This window comes from Solea senegalensis, linkage group LG3 (assembly GCF_019176455.1).
Source record: "Solea senegalensis isolate Sse05_10M linkage group LG3, IFAPA_SoseM_1, whole genome shotgun sequence".
Taxonomy (NCBI): Eukaryota; Metazoa; Chordata; class Actinopteri; order Pleuronectiformes; family Soleidae; genus Solea; species Solea senegalensis.
In genome coordinates this window covers 26,517,003-26,534,295 of record NC_058023.1, presented here as the reverse complement: position 1 = coordinate 26,534,295, position 17,293 = coordinate 26,517,003, and the positions used below count along the sequence as shown (strand labels likewise).

The 17,293-nt window shown below is 39.4% G+C and overlaps 1 protein-coding gene across 2 annotated transcripts; it reads left to right on the top strand.

Moving 5' to 3' along the window:
* Positions 1-6,551: 6,551 nt before the first annotated feature.
* Positions 6,552-15,779, top strand: LOC122766649 (sugar phosphate exchanger 3-like). Of its 2 annotated transcripts, none has more exons than XM_044021687.1 (14): positions 6,552-6,638; positions 8,917-9,116; positions 10,162-10,276; positions 10,771-10,863; positions 11,026-11,109; positions 11,470-11,615; positions 11,894-11,990; positions 12,094-12,178; positions 12,271-12,446; positions 12,582-12,723; positions 13,172-13,273; positions 13,430-13,629; positions 14,054-14,119; positions 14,943-15,779. In XM_044021687.1, exons 2-14 carry the CDS (start codon positions 9,040-9,042, stop codon positions 15,033-15,035), a joined length of 1,476 nt encoding a protein of 491 aa, XP_043877622.1. In that variant the 5' UTR covers positions 6,552-6,638; positions 8,917-9,039; the 3' UTR covers positions 15,036-15,779. The 2 variants fall into 2 exon arrangements, with proteins under 2 accessions (XP_043877622.1, XP_043877621.1); XM_044021686.1 differs by having other exon boundaries at positions 8,868-9,116.
* Positions 15,780-17,293: the final 1,514 nt, after the last annotated feature.

Here is a 17,293-nt window from a genome sequence, read left to right as displayed (position 1 = left end):
GGTGCGGCACTAGTCCGGGAACATCCGGTTGCGTACATTCAACCGCAGAAGAAGAACTACTCTCGTTGTAGCTGCTGAGCATCCACCGTGCCAGAGGGGGAGCTGTGTATCTGAGAGCTGGCCTACCAATTACGTCACTTCCAGGTACCTGGCCAATCACAGGACAGTGGGAAAGCCCTCGTTGGCTGGCCAATCACAACGCAGTCCACGTTCTGGGGGTGTGATTTTGGTCTGAAACAGCGCGGCTGACCAGAGCGTCAGTGAGGAGATATTTAGATCGGCTCGTTTGCAGCGACTAGGAGGTTTTTAACCATGAAACCAAGTTAATATATGCAAGTAGACCTCCATAACTAACATATATATGCGATACAAGCATTCGATGTCACCTTTAAAAAAAAAAAAATACACACAACAAGCAGTGAAATTCTCAGTCTGACAAACTATCAAAAACAAAAAGTAAAAATTCAGGGGATCACAAAAGTTACAAGATTAGATTGATTGGCAAAACAAACAGCTGATTAGAAGCACTCAGGACTTAAGTGTAAAATAATAATTAACTTTATTTGAAAAACACTTGTTACTTGTGTAACAGACCAATCAAGCCTAATCAAATATTACAAAGCACCTTGGCAAGGAAGGAACACAATGAACCAGCATTAGGCAACAGTGGAGAGGGAAAAAACTCCCTTTTAACTCGGAACTCGGCATGGCTGGGGTGAGAGTTGGTGGGTGTTAACAAGGAAAGGCGAGAGATGCTCAAATAATGTTGGCATCAGTTTGTTTGTAGTACCATGATAACAAAATCCAGGATGCATAGTAAAAACAAAGTAAAATCTTACTACGTTTGAATGCAGAAATATGAGGTATTTTGTCCTAGACTCATTTCTCCTCATGTAATCTCGCAGTACCCAAGGTCAAGCAGCCACAGCTCATAACAGACAATCATTTAAGGTTTTTATTCACTCTTCTGGACCACCGCCTATGTCTTTTATTCAAAGACTTATGATGATGACTACATCCTGGCTTGGATACACCTTAGCCCTGCAGTTATCAATAACTTAAAGAGATTCCCCTATACAAACAGTGACTTATGCGTGAGGAGACATTATGAGGTCTGGGCTATTGGATCCTTTTTAATGACTCTGAAAAGTGGCCATTTTGCTATCTCTCAGTCATTCTCCACATCCTCCTCCTCCTGTAGGGCTGCAATTTTCCCAAGATGCAACAGCAGGATGACAAATGGTTGCTTAAAATGCAGTTTAAGAGGATTACTGTCCATGCTGTGTTGCGTGTGTGTGTGTGTGTGTGTGTGTGTGTGTGTGTGTGAGAGAATATATGAGAGCGTGAGTGAGAGAAAAGAGAGGGCAAATAACATCAGCCACAACTACTGATTTATTGTTTGTGGAACTACATGAGGAAAACATTTACTTTGGTGAGCTAGCTCAAGGAAGAGAGAAAATTATGATTTACTTCATCACTTAGAAGTGATGAGGCCCTCTCTAGGCTAGCTATAAATACTTGTGGCAGAAAAAGGACCAAAATGTCCATAAAAATGTATAAATTTAGTGCGCTTCATCATCACTAGAAGTCATCACTGATTGGAGGGTTGGCAGTTCAACCACCAGCTCCTGCAGCCTATATGTTTAAGTGTTCTTGGGCAGGATACTGTGCTATAAACTGCCCCGATGGCTGTCACCATGTGAATGAGAGACAGAGAAGTGCTGAAGATAAAAGTACTGTATGAATAAATACATTTGACTCTGCATACAGGTTACTAGGATTGTAGTTTAGAACTCAGTATAATTCTTGCCAATGTTATTTCTCTTATAAATAACATGGATATATGCCAAGGGAAAAGTAAAAAGTACGCTCTTTCAGAGTAGGTGGATGTTGGTTTTTCTTGAACGACTACTCCACAACAATATTTATCATTATACAGCGCTATTGCATATTGATTACTTTGAGTGGTGAGGCTATGTGATACCCCCTTGTCTCAGTCATCAACCAGAGATTCACTATCTGTTCCAGATCAAAAGAGAAAAAGCATTACACAAAGAGCATGTGTATAAGCCTTTCTGTCATAACACAGAGCTCAGTATCGACTATAATTATGGACAAATTCTACCACTTTACAAAGAACAACATGAACAAAAGCGTACACAAAAAAGGAAAGAAAAACCCAGCCCTTCACATGTACCCCACACATCGTTAATGTATTTGTAAATGTTTGGTCTTGGTCGTGGGAACCGCTTGCATGTATGATAAATAACACATCTGACCAGTCATTAGAGAGCAGTTGAGCTGTTCCTGTGGTTTGCTTGGCAAGTATGCTCTGAGGTCTGGAAGCCACCGTGGTGTAAGTGGTCAGCAGGTCAGATATTTGGCAGCCTATAGCTTGACAGTTCGACTGCCTGCAGACTTAAAGAGTGTTCCTTAAATAAGAAACTCTTTTACAAGAAAGCCTTAAAAATGTAGGAAACGAGCAGGACAATTTTTTTTTAACTGGCATGATTCATTGCAGACCACAACTGTTAACTTTACTACCCACTTTGTTTTCTTACTACATTTCAAGCTGTAATATATACAATCTGAATATATATTTGAATATCACACACACATTTATAATAGGAATAGACAAGGTGATCTTATATCTGATTATTTTATATTATTATTATTATCATCATCATCATATATGCAGGGGCATACAACAGTATATTATACACTTAAATACACGTAAAATGTAATTTTGCTCCAAAATAACTGAAACTATGCTCCCCCAATTGAAAAAAATTGAGGATTTGTCTTTAAATAAATGAATGGAAATAAGGAATGCAAGACCACATTTGGTGGGGGACATCATCACTCAAGTTGAACATACCAACTCTGCACAAACACAAAGACAAGCACATTATTAGGACAGAACAATCACAACATCAAATAAATCACAATGCTTAAAACTATACTGCCACGTTTCAGGACACTCGCTGATAGAAAAACATGTCCAACAATAATGGATTGAGGAGAAAAGAGGAGGGAGCACGGAAAACATCCTTTGTGACACTGCCGCTTACTCCGGTGAACACACATTGAAGTTCCCCCCTCCCTCCCTGATCTATGGGCTGTCAGGGTAGATATTTTCTGATATACTTTATCCCATTTCTGCTGCACCAGGATGAACTATTGCTGACACTTCCTGAAAGGGGGGGTTCAAACAAAACACACAACACTGCTTTTAATAGCAAATAAATTAAACTGATAATTCGGTGAGGAGACTGCTGTATGAGGAGAATATGAGTTGGAGGGGAATGACAAAAAGGACATATTTTGGATTCAGAGATGAACTGGTCATTAACTTATGGACCTCTGCTTTGGTCATGCCAAATTATATTGTGCATCTCTCCCCTTGTCAGTTTCTCCATTTCTGTGAAAACGCAATAAAATAAGGGTAAAGAAAATATTCCAAGATATCAATTCTTGACTGAGAGAAAGACCATCAATTCTTCTCAAATACGGAGATAAATACAGACCTCCGTTATGTTCAGTAGTACATGCTTTGTAAAAATAAAAAATAAATAAATAACAGTCAGTTTTAGCCTTGTGTTGATTTGTGGTTTTTGGCAGCTTGACAGTCATTAAACAGTGGCCTCACAACAGTGGTCAAAGGCAACATTATCCTCCTGGTGTAACATGTTTATTTAAACAAAGTACTAAATATTGAGGAAACCAACACTGCTTGCAAATCTGCTACAGCGCTTATGATGATGCCTCCTACATCATAAACAAAATAAGGTTCCAACAGTCCATTATATGTCCTTGCAAGCTCAATTGGGAGCTTAAGATGATGAAAAACAAGACAACTGACCACCCTAAGTAAATTGGTGAAAAAGATTAACTGGGATGCCTGTGCTCTTTGCCCAGAAACTACTGTGGAAATTCCCATAACAAGTGCATTCATGCCTCAAATGCCCCAGTGAAGCCAGTCAGGTCCAAGTTGTGGGTAACTGAGTGTGAAATGGCACTGCTGAAAAGAAGCATCTGCACTAACCAAACCTTTAGCTCTTTGGAGTAAGTAGCTGCTATCCTACACCTGTAGTAAAATAAATGCATATGTATGTTTAACTACTATTTTATTACAGCAATATATTTAAACACACAATTTCATCATAACTAGATCTTACAGTTATCAAAATCTAGAATGAAAAAGGTGTTGTAGCTCTAAAGCAATCCATTGTTTCACCTATAGTCTCTTTGTGGGGTGCATAAGTAAACTGAAGGGGTCTTTTAGAATCACGACAGCTCAACAAACATTAACATTTTCATTCTCCTCTCATAACTAACAGCCCCAGGGAGACCCAACCATGCGTATTCTATTAACAAAAGGCACGCCCAGTGCTCCAAAGTCTCAGTCTCGATTCATACACAGCCACAAATCCCTTGGCAAAAGCTGTTTGTGTTCACTAGAGCCTGCAAGAGGGACAGAAAGAGAAAAAAAAACAACACACAGACACAGAAGGAGAGGAGAGAAAGAAGTGTAAGAAAAGCTAAAGAACAAAACCTCCTCAAATATGGGGCTTATCGCAGCAGATTCACCATTAGGTGTTGAACTGTTGCTCCATCATTAGTCTGTAGATCCAAAGTCACACAAACAAACACACAGACATCTTTTAGCCATTCAGCTTACCTGCCTGTCCCGGGGCTTTCAACACAATTACGCCTATGAGAAAGGAAATTTAATAATTTATTCAACTTACATTCAAGTAATTTTTCAAAAAACAAATGCTGCTTGTTAGGTTTAGATCACAGTGCATGCTCCTCATGACACACGCCTTTAAAAAATTCAGAGCCAAAATCTTGTTTACAACACGTTCTGAACCATCCACATCGTGAGACCATCCTTTCTCTATTAGCCACATTTCCGTCACCTAGAGTTTAAGACTGGTCTTGTCAAGCCATACAAATGCTCAAATTCCAGCCTGAACCTCACAAAATATACTTGAGGCAACAACAAGCTAATGAATACACAGTACGATCATTGAAATCCCACTCTTCTACATTATTATCTACGAAATTGGACAACTCTTACCTCCTCCTGTTGTACAGTTTCCATGTGTTCATCGGTAACATGGCAGCATGATGCTGCAGCTACAGTACCCATGAGAGCAGTGTCCGTTGGAGCCAAGTCCAAACCTCAGTATTGTATGTCCAGATTAAACTTGACTGCAATATGGTATGTAAATTAATGTAAGCCTGAGTATGAGTGGCAGTGGAGATACAAGGGTCTCACAACAAACTACTCCTCTCTCTGCCTCTTCCCCAGTCTTCAACTTTCATTCACTCTCTCTAATTCATGCACCCTGAAAATGACTCCCACCCACCCTCTCTCTGTCTCTCTCTCTCTCTCACTCTCCCCCTTCTCTCTCTCGCTCCCTCGCTCTCTCTGCTGGGTGTCTATGTAGAGTGAATGAATGACTCTTAACCCTGACTCAAACCAACGTCACCATCTTGCATCTTGTGGAATGGCCTTTACTTTTTCTATTCTTCCTATGAATCTGAAGGCTGCTGGGATGCACTGACATCACAGCTGCGTCTGAGCTCCAGCTGCTCACACTGCTCTAACTCCAACTACAGTCGGTCTCCCAGCACCCCCATGTCCCATGGTGTGTGACTGTATTTAATGCTGCAATGTCATTAATAACAAAAACTACGATAAAATAAGAGCAAAGTGTCTTCAACTTTGATACACACAAAATTAGAGGCAAACATGAAGCAATACATTCACATTACTATTATTTACACTATATTATACTGCATTTGTTTATTATTTCATGTGCTGTACTGTCAGCCACATACCTACACCATTACACACGCTTTGTGCCATTGTTTCTTTCACCAATAAACAACAAACATTTCAGAAGCACTGTTTCTATCTTTTGTTTTCTCTTACACAAATTTCAATGTGTATAATGAAACATATGTGTATAATATAAATACTCAATTCAATTCAAAAGTATTTATTTCATTTATATCTTATTGTAACCTGCATTTGCTGGAATCTGTGATAGTATGTATTATACAATCAATACTGGTTTGCATATGGCATGAAATGTTATTTTCCATTACATTTTTCATTGAAAACACAAGATGCACTCAGAGCAGTAAACACATTTGGCATTGGACTTACATTACATGAAATTAAATTAACATTCCACAATATAATAGAACCCACTTTAATTTTGTAAAAACATACCGCTTGTGGAAACTTACCAGTGTTAAAGTTCAGACCAGGTTGAGTGAATACTCGCTGTTTAAGTGCCAGGCAATGTTTGATGCAAGGTTTTTTGGCGGTGCATGTTTTAAACGGTGTGTAGGAATTGACTTGCAGCCAATCGTCGCCTGGTTTTATCCGACAAGTGTCACAGTGACATGTGTTGAGCTGAGCAGCTGTGCCCTTACAGTACAGTATATTCATGGCTTTATTTACTCATGTAGTTCCACCCCTGTCCTGCTGGTGGCAGCAGCGCACCGCTGTAATCTGAAGTCGCTGACGTCCGCGCCACATGAACCCACAGTAAACAGCAACACACGAATGCTGTTGCCACACACAGAGCGAGCTGGTACACCACAGCCTGAGCTAAGAGGTAAGAAAAGCTTTGCTTCTCCTTTTTATTATGTTGGGGTTTGGAAATACGACTGTAGCCCGCCTGTCTGTTGACGCTTACTTCGTAATTTCGTTGTGACAAACCCGGAACTGTCTCCATGTATAAGCCTCGTCACTCAGAGATGGACAAACATTGAAGTAGCACATTTCTTTGTGACGACAAAAATCCCAATCTAATTTAACTCACTGGATGTCATGTGGGTATTGTGTTGTTGGAGTGCAGTGCTAATATAAACGTCCATCTGTTTTATCGATCAAACGAGGTAGGCGCCGAATAGAGAGAGAGGCTATTGTGTGGTATAATATTCACAAGATTTAGAATAATCAGTAACGTTTAGTGTAGCACATTTCTCAGAAATAAACATTCCAACGTACTTTACAAGAGTAAAACTTAACACGAGAAAGCATGTAAACGATATAACATGCAGAGTCAGAAAACACAAAAAGAGGCATGCCTACATTACCAAGTGGTCTTTAATTGTTTCTTTTTGTTTGTTTGTTTTTTTAAAACTGGTATAACTGCTGTATGTAAGTCGAAGAAGAAAATAATTAAATGAGTTCATTACTTTTGGGTTGACTGAGGGACAACCATTAATCCCTGATAGATAATGGCGTCCTTATTCTCAATTTACATTAAAGTATCTGCATCTGAAACACCAACTACCTGCTGACAACTCCCCAATCCTGCACTCTGCAGGTTAGATCCTGCCTTCAGCAAAGTCTTAAAATTAATACAGTAGGTTCTTTTAAGAGGGGGTGCTTTCAATGGAATAATTCAGCTCTTTGTGTAAGAGTACTTATCATATCCAGATCATTATTCTATGCTATTCTCCTCTAATTGGATACCTGTTTGTATGAACACCTTTCAAATGTCTTTTATCCTTGTAGAGACACACGCACAGCCACACATGTAATTATGTTAATCATACTTACACAGGGTTTTATTGCCTTCAATTTAGATATTAAGGTAAGCAGATACCTTATGAGTACCTGGGTGGAGTAGTCATGTGAGAGGTTCAGCCTAGAAGTTAAAGAAAGCAACATTACATATGTCAACAACTGTTACACGCCAAAGAGAGTTAGGAAATGAATCCAGTAAATTTGTATATCATTGTTTCTGAAATGAATGGTTTTGGCATCTGAAATGAAGGCATTCAGTTGAGTTACAGTAGTTTGTCTAAAGAAACATACAACTTTCATATGTAATCAATGGTCGGTGCCCCCTCTACTTATTAACTGCCCAGACTACTGTCATTCATATTTTATAATATGTCTGTCTCTCAGTTTCATGTAAAATGTTAACCCAAACTTTTGCGTAATATTTGTGTAATGTTTTCACCAAAAGCAAACAAGGCACATGCAACTGAAACTAATGTGTTACACATTTAATGTGTTACACATTTATGTATATTTGTGGCATTATAGAAACCAGTTAGACCAGACTAAATGAAGAACACAGATACAGAGTGTGTTGGATTAGTTCAGTTACTCTTCCAGTTTTTTGCCCCATCATATTAAAGTTCATAAAGCATTTTTAAGATATTCTATGCTGTTAGGAACATTAAACCTTGGTGAAAAGAGAATTAGAGGGGTGGATTGGAATACATCTTTCAGGTACTTCTGTTTTATTTATTGAGACAGAACGGGTTGATGCATTTTGACTTCCTACTGTACTTGTTCCTGTGTCCTGTGTAAACAACATAGCTGAAGCTGAACCGACCAATGGGGTGAAGAGGTTGTGGGTGCATACATCACACTGGGCCTATTGATTGCAGTTGCTGGTAGTGCGTGACTCAGCAATGACACAAAATTATTTTTTTACATTTTAAGAAGGGGTGCCCAAACCTTTTTCCTTGGAGGGCCAAAATTAAAACTTGCTTATGGGCCATGGGTCAATAGTAAATACCTGTTGTACCTGGTAACTTAATTAAATATTATCTTAGCTTTAATATAGTTAAATAACAACTTTACATCATATGAAAATAGTTTTGTGTGTGTCTACATTACATTCATATCACCTAAAATTCAGTTAACTCACTTTTAAACGATCAGAACCTGAAATTTATATGAGAATTCACTGTTAGTTTTTTGACTGCAACATGAGTGACCATCCATGCGATGCACATTCTACGCCTCTCTCTCCAGCATTGTTGTTTTAATCTGACAAATATTAGGACAGTTGTTTAATACTGGTTTCCTCATTCTGCAGGCGCAGCTTTGTTGTTGCTCAAGTGATGTGCTTGTCTGATCTGGCCTAGTGGGACTGAAGCTGCCCTCTTACCCCTCCCTGATCCTGTTGCTGTTCCCCCTTGAAGACCTTCACCAGCACCACCTCCTTCCTCTTCCTCCACCTCCTCTTCCTCCCTCCAGCTGCCCCTGTGATGCCTTCCCCGTGCTGTGGCTACCTGTCACAGTACACCAATCATCATCTGGTTGTCTTCCTCCTCACCTTCTTTAGGTAAAACAAACCCATCTTCCCTCCTGATTAAATGAATATGTGATACCAGTCACATCCTCAGAATCACTTGAAAGATCTGGGATCTATAGCATAAATGAAATATGTCTATCTACACGCTACATGCTCAGATAAGAAAGAAAATGTACATTTATTGTAGGTAGAGTAAAAAGTCACTGAATGATTATGAGTTATTATTTTAAGTAAAAGGTCTTTGGGTCAAGGTTAATCCCAGGCCAGACTTTTTCAAGAGGAATTTCCAATATTTAGGCTTGCTGCACTACCCAGCTTATGTCATTATTTTGTTTTACATCGTTTTCCAAAGGAGAATCCTATTAAAGATATACTTTTGTGGAGATAATATTGGTTTCAAAGGGGAGTGAGCCTTCAGGCTCTCTAGAGTCAAAATGTGATTGTCCAACAAGGCAGGCATAAACAAATGTATATGTCTTTCACTGGACTTGTTTTGTGTTTTACATACTGTATATCATCCCTTCTAAATAAACAATCTTTGTCATGAAAGGGAGACTAAGCAGTGATGTCAGTCAAACAAAGCAGGGCATCATCATGTTTATGACCATCTGTTAATCTTCAGCCACATGCTTCTTGAATCAGACCCACTTACTCGTTGTTAATCATTAGAAACACGTCTGTGGTCATCTTATCAGGAGCAATGCAAAGTGCAGTTTGCACTGCAGCAGTTTGGAGCACACAGTGAACTCTTGTCTTTTTCCTCCTTGTCAGTGACAGATACTGATCTGGTGTTTCCTGGAAGATCTGCTAAATCAAGCTGCTGATATGGAACTTTAACCTTCTCCTAATTAATTCTCACTTTGTGTAACCCAAGGCAACCTTGAAGGACTATTAGTCTTCTTAGTAGTTTGACATTTCTACCATTAATTTGTCAACATGTTTCCATTTAGGACCCAATTGTTTCAGTATATTAAACAAGCATTGGGTAATTCAAGCAGGGGCTTCCACTCGTAAAAGGATAAACTTTCACACTTTGCATTCACTTTCTGAGTAACGTTTCATCTCGTCCCTGCAGCTACGTGTTGCTGCACGCGTCACGGAAGACGTTCAGCAATGTGAAAGTGAGCATCTCAGCCCAGTGGACGTCATCCGTCCAGAATGACAGCGCACATGCTTTCTCTCCCAGTGAGGTACGGAGAATCGCACACACACAATACAATGCAGAACAATGTTTCACCCACACACGTATTGTAGATACTTGACATGGATCAATAAAAACAAGATTGAAGAGTACACAGGTGGAGTTATCTTAGGAAGCAGACTCATGGTGTCTGTGGTCTGCTTTGCCACAGTGATTGATTAGTTGCCAAGATTAGTATGTGTCTGTCTTGACATAGAACACATCACTTCCTGTCTACGGCACAAGCTATGCTGAGAAACAGAGAGAGTCATGTGGCGCTGAGAGACTTAATCAGCAATGTGTGAACTAATGTGACTGGTTTGAATGAAACCGATTTTTGTAAATATTTAGAAATGATTATATTCAAGCATCTGATTTGAATCCAGCAGAGCAAGAGTGAGACATCTCTGATACCAGGTCTCTGGCCCGGTAGTCACGTGACAATTAAACCCCCGTTTAAGCCGATCTGTATATCATTTCCTGTATTTTCTCTGACTGTTGCAGACATGGGAAGACAATCACCTGTTTGCAGATGAGAATCAAGCAACTCTGTTCCTGGGAGCCCTGGACTCCATCTTTCTCTTTTCGTATGCCGTGGTGAGTAAGTGTTTCTCTGTGTCTGATGGGCTTTTCGGAACATCTGCTACAGTAGTTTAAACAGCCGATGCAAAAAAAACGAGCAGGGAATTCAAAATTTAAACATTATTTGTGACTATTTGTGACTATGTGACTATTGTGATTATTTCTTGCTGTCCACAGGGCCTGTATTTGAGTGGTGTGATTGGGGACAGAGTAAACCTGCGCTATGTCCTCTGCTTTGGCCTGTGTGGCTCTGCTGTAGTGGTAGGTAATATTCTGTGACGTTTGCCTCTAATGTCTGAACAGACAGCGATTTAGCAGGGAAACACATATATATCAGCATCGGTTATTGGCCCAAGCACTCCCGATATATCAGCATATGGGCAAAAAGTCCAATATCGTGCGTCCCTAGTTACAGCTATGTTTTGAAAATGTTCCAATTAACAGTTGATAGTAATTAACCATTACAAAGCATATTTGTAAGACATGTGATAGTATGAATATTATAGTTTGCTGTTTGCCTGGGAATAAGTTTAAATTCTAAAATAGCTTTCTTAATATGAAGGTTGTACGCATTTCCCTGTGTGGGCTTCAGCACAACTGTATCTGTGTTTGTATTTACAGGAGTTTCTGTTTGGCACTCTGACTGAATGGCTCCACATCTACAACATCTATCTGTACTGCTTCCTGTGGATCCTGAACGGGCTGCTGCAGTCGGCCGTGTGGCCGTGCGTGGTGGCCGTTATGGGCAACTGGTTTGGCAAAACAGGGTGTGTGTGACATTTCTCTGTGCAGCCCAGGCATATTTACTGTGCACCCACACTCTGAGACTCATACAAAGACGTCCATTTACTGGTGTTGCTGCCAACACATAGAAGGCATTTAGACTTTTCCAGAGGCGCTGAATGCTAAAAATATGAAGCCTGTGAAGTGGCGTTCCACAAAATGTAGTTAGATTTGATTTTGAGGCTTTTTTTAGTGACTGTATCTCAAAATAAAACCTAAGATGAAAGGTTTCATTAATGAAATTCATGGTGATGTTCTCCAGGCGAGGCTTTGTGTTTGGCCTGTGGAGCGCCTGTGCCTCTGTCGGCAACATCCTGGGAGCCTTCCTCGCTTCCAGTGTGCTCTCGTATGGATACGAGGTAACATACACATAAAAAAAAAAACCACTTGACTGAAATGTTCTACCATGATTTTCTCACCAACTGAATGGTAACGTGATGTATTGGGTGTCACTGTGTGCAGTACGCCTTCCTGGTGACCTCGGTGGTGCAGTTTGCCGGCGGGGTGGTGGTGTTCTTCGGACTCCTCACCTCCCCAAAAGAAGTTGGTAAGGACTAAAAAAAAAAGGAGCATGTCAAAAAAAAAATCTATTATGTAAATCTTTTGAACTAAATTTGAATGTGTCTGTGTGTGCGTCAGGTTTGAGTTTGGTGTCAGAAACTGGGCTCAGCCCAGTGGAGACGGACAGAGACAGCCACAGGCCTCTGATAAGTGACGAAGAGGATGAGGTGGAGGTTCAGGAACCAGATGATCCTCCAGTTTCTCCTCAGGCTATTGGCTTCCTCCAGGCCTTCTGTTTGCCCGGAGTGCTTCCTGTGAGTCTGAAACTCCCAACACTTTGTGGCACGAATAAAGTCTTATCTTACCTTATTAGGAAGAGATTAACTGATGTTGTGGATTAACTGGCCATGTTCCCCATGTTGAGACTGTGTTTTCTGCTCTAACTGCAGTATTCCTTGGCATACGCATGTCTGAAGCTCGTCAACTACTCCTTCTTCTTCTGGCTTCCTTTCTACCTGAGCAACAACTACAACTGGAAGGAGGTCGAGGCCGACCGCTTGTCTGTGTGGTACGACGTCGGAGGAATCATCGGTGAGTGCCAAGTTTTCTGACGGACCTTCGTTTTCAACATATGAAATTGAAACTGAGCACCAGGGAGGAGAAGAAAGAGTAAAAAAAAGTTAGCAGGCAGGTAAATGCTGTGCTGGTAAACAACTAAACAACACAAGGATGGGATAACGTAACAATAGTGATGAGCCCAAGACAAATTTCCACATAGGGGCATGAAAGCGTTTTGAGAAGCTGTTTTGATAATCAATTAATTGTCATTTTAAAGTTGAAATTTGGAACACAGTTGGAAGACTGTTGGTTGTTCCAAACCAGTCATTTAAATAAAGTAATTCATTCCGTTTCATCTCTAATATCCTTTGTATGTATAAAAAGTTTTTATAAACTCGTCCCAGATTTTTTTTATTTATTACGAATCAATAAATGTCATGCAGTTGTTTGATCGTCAGTCTATGTTGTTTCTGTGTGTCAGGTGGAACGGTTCAGGGTCTGATCTCTGACTTCATGGGGAAGAGAGCTCCAGTGTTGGCCGCCAGTCTGGCCATGGCGATGGCCGCTCTGGTGGGATACAGCCGTGAGTCCATACGCATAATCACACAGCATCTGTAGACGAAAATAGCCCTGAAAATGAGACTAATCTGTCTACATGCTCGAATCATCACTCTTGCATTCATGCCTGGTTTGGTTTAATCTGGGCCCACAGTTCACATTTTCCTCCCCCTCCTCTCAGGATCACCCAACGACCAGGTCATAAATGCCGTGCTGTTGGCCGTCACTGGTTTCTTCATCGGCGGCCCATCCAATATCATCTGCTCCGCCATATCTGCTGACCTGGGCCGACAGGCGGCTCTGAGGGGCAGTCAGGAGGCTCTGGCTACTGTGACCGGTATAGTGGACGGAACTGGAAGTTTCGGAGCTGCAGGCGGACAGGTACGTCCAAGTGCTTCGCTGTAACTTGCAAAACAGAAGATAAAATAGTTTGTGACTGCGTGCGACTTTTCCCTTCTTCAACACAATCATCTTGATGACAATAATGTCATTCACCTTTTTCAAACCCATTCACTCATATAGTCCTACAGCACATCTATATGCAGTGCTTTTTCTTGCAAATTGGGATTAAGCCCCCAACCTTCCAGATTATTTTCATAATCGATAATCAAGTACTTGTTTGGTCCAGAAAATGTTGATGTGTGGTGTTTACCCAAACCCTGAAGTAATGATGATCTGATTTCTTTGATCTGATTTCTTTCTTACATGGAAAAGGAAACCACAAAGTATTCAATTAAATATGTGAAAAAATCAGAACCACAATCTCACCACTGATGTTTTTTTTTAAATCTCTGTCACCCTCTAGTACCTGGTGTCTCTGATTGAAAGCAAACTGGGCTGGATGTACGTCTTCTACTTCTTCATCGTCATGGTAAGTTGACTACTGACCTTGTTCATGGAATGGTTGATGGCTGGATTCCATTCCGTTGCTTCAATTTTGCCGCTCTGGGTTAGGGTTAAATGTTCATTAAAAAAAGCAGTAAAAATGTTTGGACTATTTTTAAAACTTTTTTATTAGTGTTTACAATGTCTGTTTATGTGTTTTGAAACCTTTTATTTTCATGTGTCATTCATTTTCACTGTGAAGTACATCTGTACTTCAATAATCCTATGCAATGGCAATCTTAAACATATTTCTATGTCTTTTCTATATTTTTGTTTTATCTCATCTCAGTAGTGGGTTAGGTTTAGGGTTAGTCCTTTTTTCATGCTCTAACAAGTGAATATCCAGGGTGTTGAATCAGTAAAGTCTAGTCTAATGTAAAATAATCTAATCTAATCAGGACATAAACAATAATAAGAGATAAATTAAGCTAAATGTGGCACGAATTAAGCGAAACACAAGCAACCAGAACAAGCAAGGTACAAACAAATAGGGATTTTAGTCAGTTTGGGTGTATTTCAGTTGTGTAAAGTTGTTAATTACACATGAAACACATGCTGACATAAACCTAGACAACACCAACTGATGTTTGTATTTAATTTACATCTATCTATATTTGTTTTTATGGCATTACCTCACTGGCCATCACTGGCAGTTATTGCAATTGTAGAGGGTTTTTTTAAGGCATCAGTTACTGCAGGTCTATTTACAGCAACACAGTAGAATTAACATTATGATGTGCTTTAATGTTTGGGGAATCAACAAGACTTTCTGATCCTGAATGTGACTGAATTGTTTTCCTATGTTACAGACAGGGGGCAGCATTGTGTTCATCAGTCCGTTGCTATTCCGAGAACTGCAGGTGATGTGGAGAGACAGACGAGCGCGGCGACACCAGCTGTGAGCTGCGTCTCGGCCTCTGGCGTACGCCGACGTCTCTCCTTTCCGATGGCCGCGTCGGTGCAGCACATCTGCTCACTGCTCAGGAACGTCTGCTTTATTTGTCCGGTGAGTTTTGGGACGTGCAAAGACTCGGTGGTGGTCGGTTCTCACAGTCGGGGATGGTTAAGGTGATGTTGAGTCTCCCACACACACACACACACACACACACACACACAAAACCACCAGCGTAACAACAACCACACGAGCAGACGAATGGACATCCGTCCGTGGATGTACAGACTCGTGTATTATACAAATACAAGGGTTTAGAGGTTAAAGTTTCAGTCGCTATGTACAGAATGTACAAGTGTAAATATTTAAGGTTTAAAAAGGACTTGAATATTTTACATGCACACATGCTTGAATTACGTTGAATGAATTTGTATTTGTTCTTAATTTAAAGACTAGGCCTTGAAAATTGATTGTTAATATTATTTATTATTATGCAGCCATGTATTGTTAGCTTTTTGTAGATATACAGTATGTAATTAGTTTTTAATTGAAATAACGGGTACGGCACTCTTACGTTTCTTATACATATCAGAGTATGAAAAGTAGATTTTAATGGGGGGGGCTTTAGCGACCACTTTGGGTTTCATTTCCTGTGTACAGTTTTGTGTAATCGAGTAAAGGGAATTTTACGTTAAAGATTTTAATTAAGGAGACAGGTTCTCTCGGTTTTCACTACATTCCTTTTTCACTTCCTGTTCAATGTGATGTGGACACTTTTCTTTTTTTAGACTGAAGCATCTCGCACTTGCGACGTACATTAGCTTTATTATCAGTACTGTAAATCCTTTAGGATATTTTTGGTTATTAAAGTATAACTGCTGGTTAAGGAAAAAGGCTTCTCTTTACTTATATACTATTTATATATATACATATATATGTATATGTATGTATATATATATATAAATATGTATGTATGTATATATATATAGATATATATATCTATATTTATATAGATAGAGTGGAGCTGATTACACTGCACCAGCTGTTATGTCCATTACTGCAGTCGTTAACCAGCCTCCAATGGAAAGATGATTGCTTTGATTAAATCAGTAAATAGAGCTCAAGTTGGTTTTTCCATCCACTGTGACACAGTGGGTAGTTTTAACCCTTCTGTGCCCAACAAAATACAAGGCGCATGTCGTATAAAGTGCTTTTTAAATAGTACTTTTTTAATAGTACCTGACGCTAAACTTTGTTAATGCAACTGAGCTTCAACTGAGACTTGACATTCTGTTATCTCTGAACTGTAATAATAGAATGTAACCTGTATCTGTGGTGGTTTTTTTTAAATCTGTATTGGTTTTATGTTCATGTGTTTACATATCAAGTTTCAACAATGTAAATGTAGCTATTGTAAATAAATGCAAATTCCATTTTGCAAATCATGAAAATGTCTCTGAAACACAACTTGGTTATAAATAATAATTATTATTCTGTACGTGTAATACCATATTAACCCACCAGGAGGTGCTATTTGGCCAGGGACATTTTTTTTATATAGTGCCATAAAACACCAAAGAAGTAGAATTTCACACCCGAGTTTTGAGGTTTCTTTGTTTTGTCATTAAACATTTTATTATTTTCAGCACTCGATATGAAAGGCAACAGTGCACCAGCAACCCATCAATGGAATCTCTTATCATTTACTATACAAATATTCAAAAAAGAATATGATTCTGAACTCTTTCGTGATGCAAGGATACAAAAAAAATCTGTATTAAATTACAAAATCATTATTACAAATGTATACAAAGATTACTGTACATGCATGCATATACAAAGTAATGGACAACACTATGTTTTGATATAGCTGCGACAGGTGAATGAGGACAGCAAAGTCTGCTTGGGTACAGTAAGACACATCTGTCTTGGCTGTTACTTTTGAGTTTTCCTGTTTTTTTACACGGCAACAAAAAGAAAAAATGTTAGGATTTGTGTCCAACTGTGGTTGGAAAAAAAAGTCAACCATCTGCGCCTCAGACTCTCAGTGAATATTTGTAGGTTTTATTGAAGATTACCTTAAAAAAATAGTTTTCTTGTCAACAAAGTAGTGCAAAGATATAGTTTCACATATAACACAATTAGTTAGTTTTGCCAAAAAAGAAAACTGGGAATTTGTCATTTTTTACCCACAAAACAAAGATATAAGTTAAGATTTAAGTTAATATAGACTTTGAAAGTTTGAAACACACTGCACACAAACTATAT

Coding starts and splice junctions, on each gene's coding strand:
- LOC122766649 (XM_044021687.1), top strand. CDS start 9,040: ATGCCTTCCCCGTGCTGTGGCTACCTGTCACAGTACACCAATCATCAT. Junction 11,110..11,469: donor TGTGTGGCTCTGCTGTAGTG/GTAGGTAATATT, acceptor TTGTATTTACAG/GAGTTTCTGTTTGGCACTCT. Junction 13,274..13,429: donor CGCTCTGGTGGGATACAGCC/GTGAGTCCATAC, acceptor CCCTCCTCTCAG/GATCACCCAACGACCAGGTC.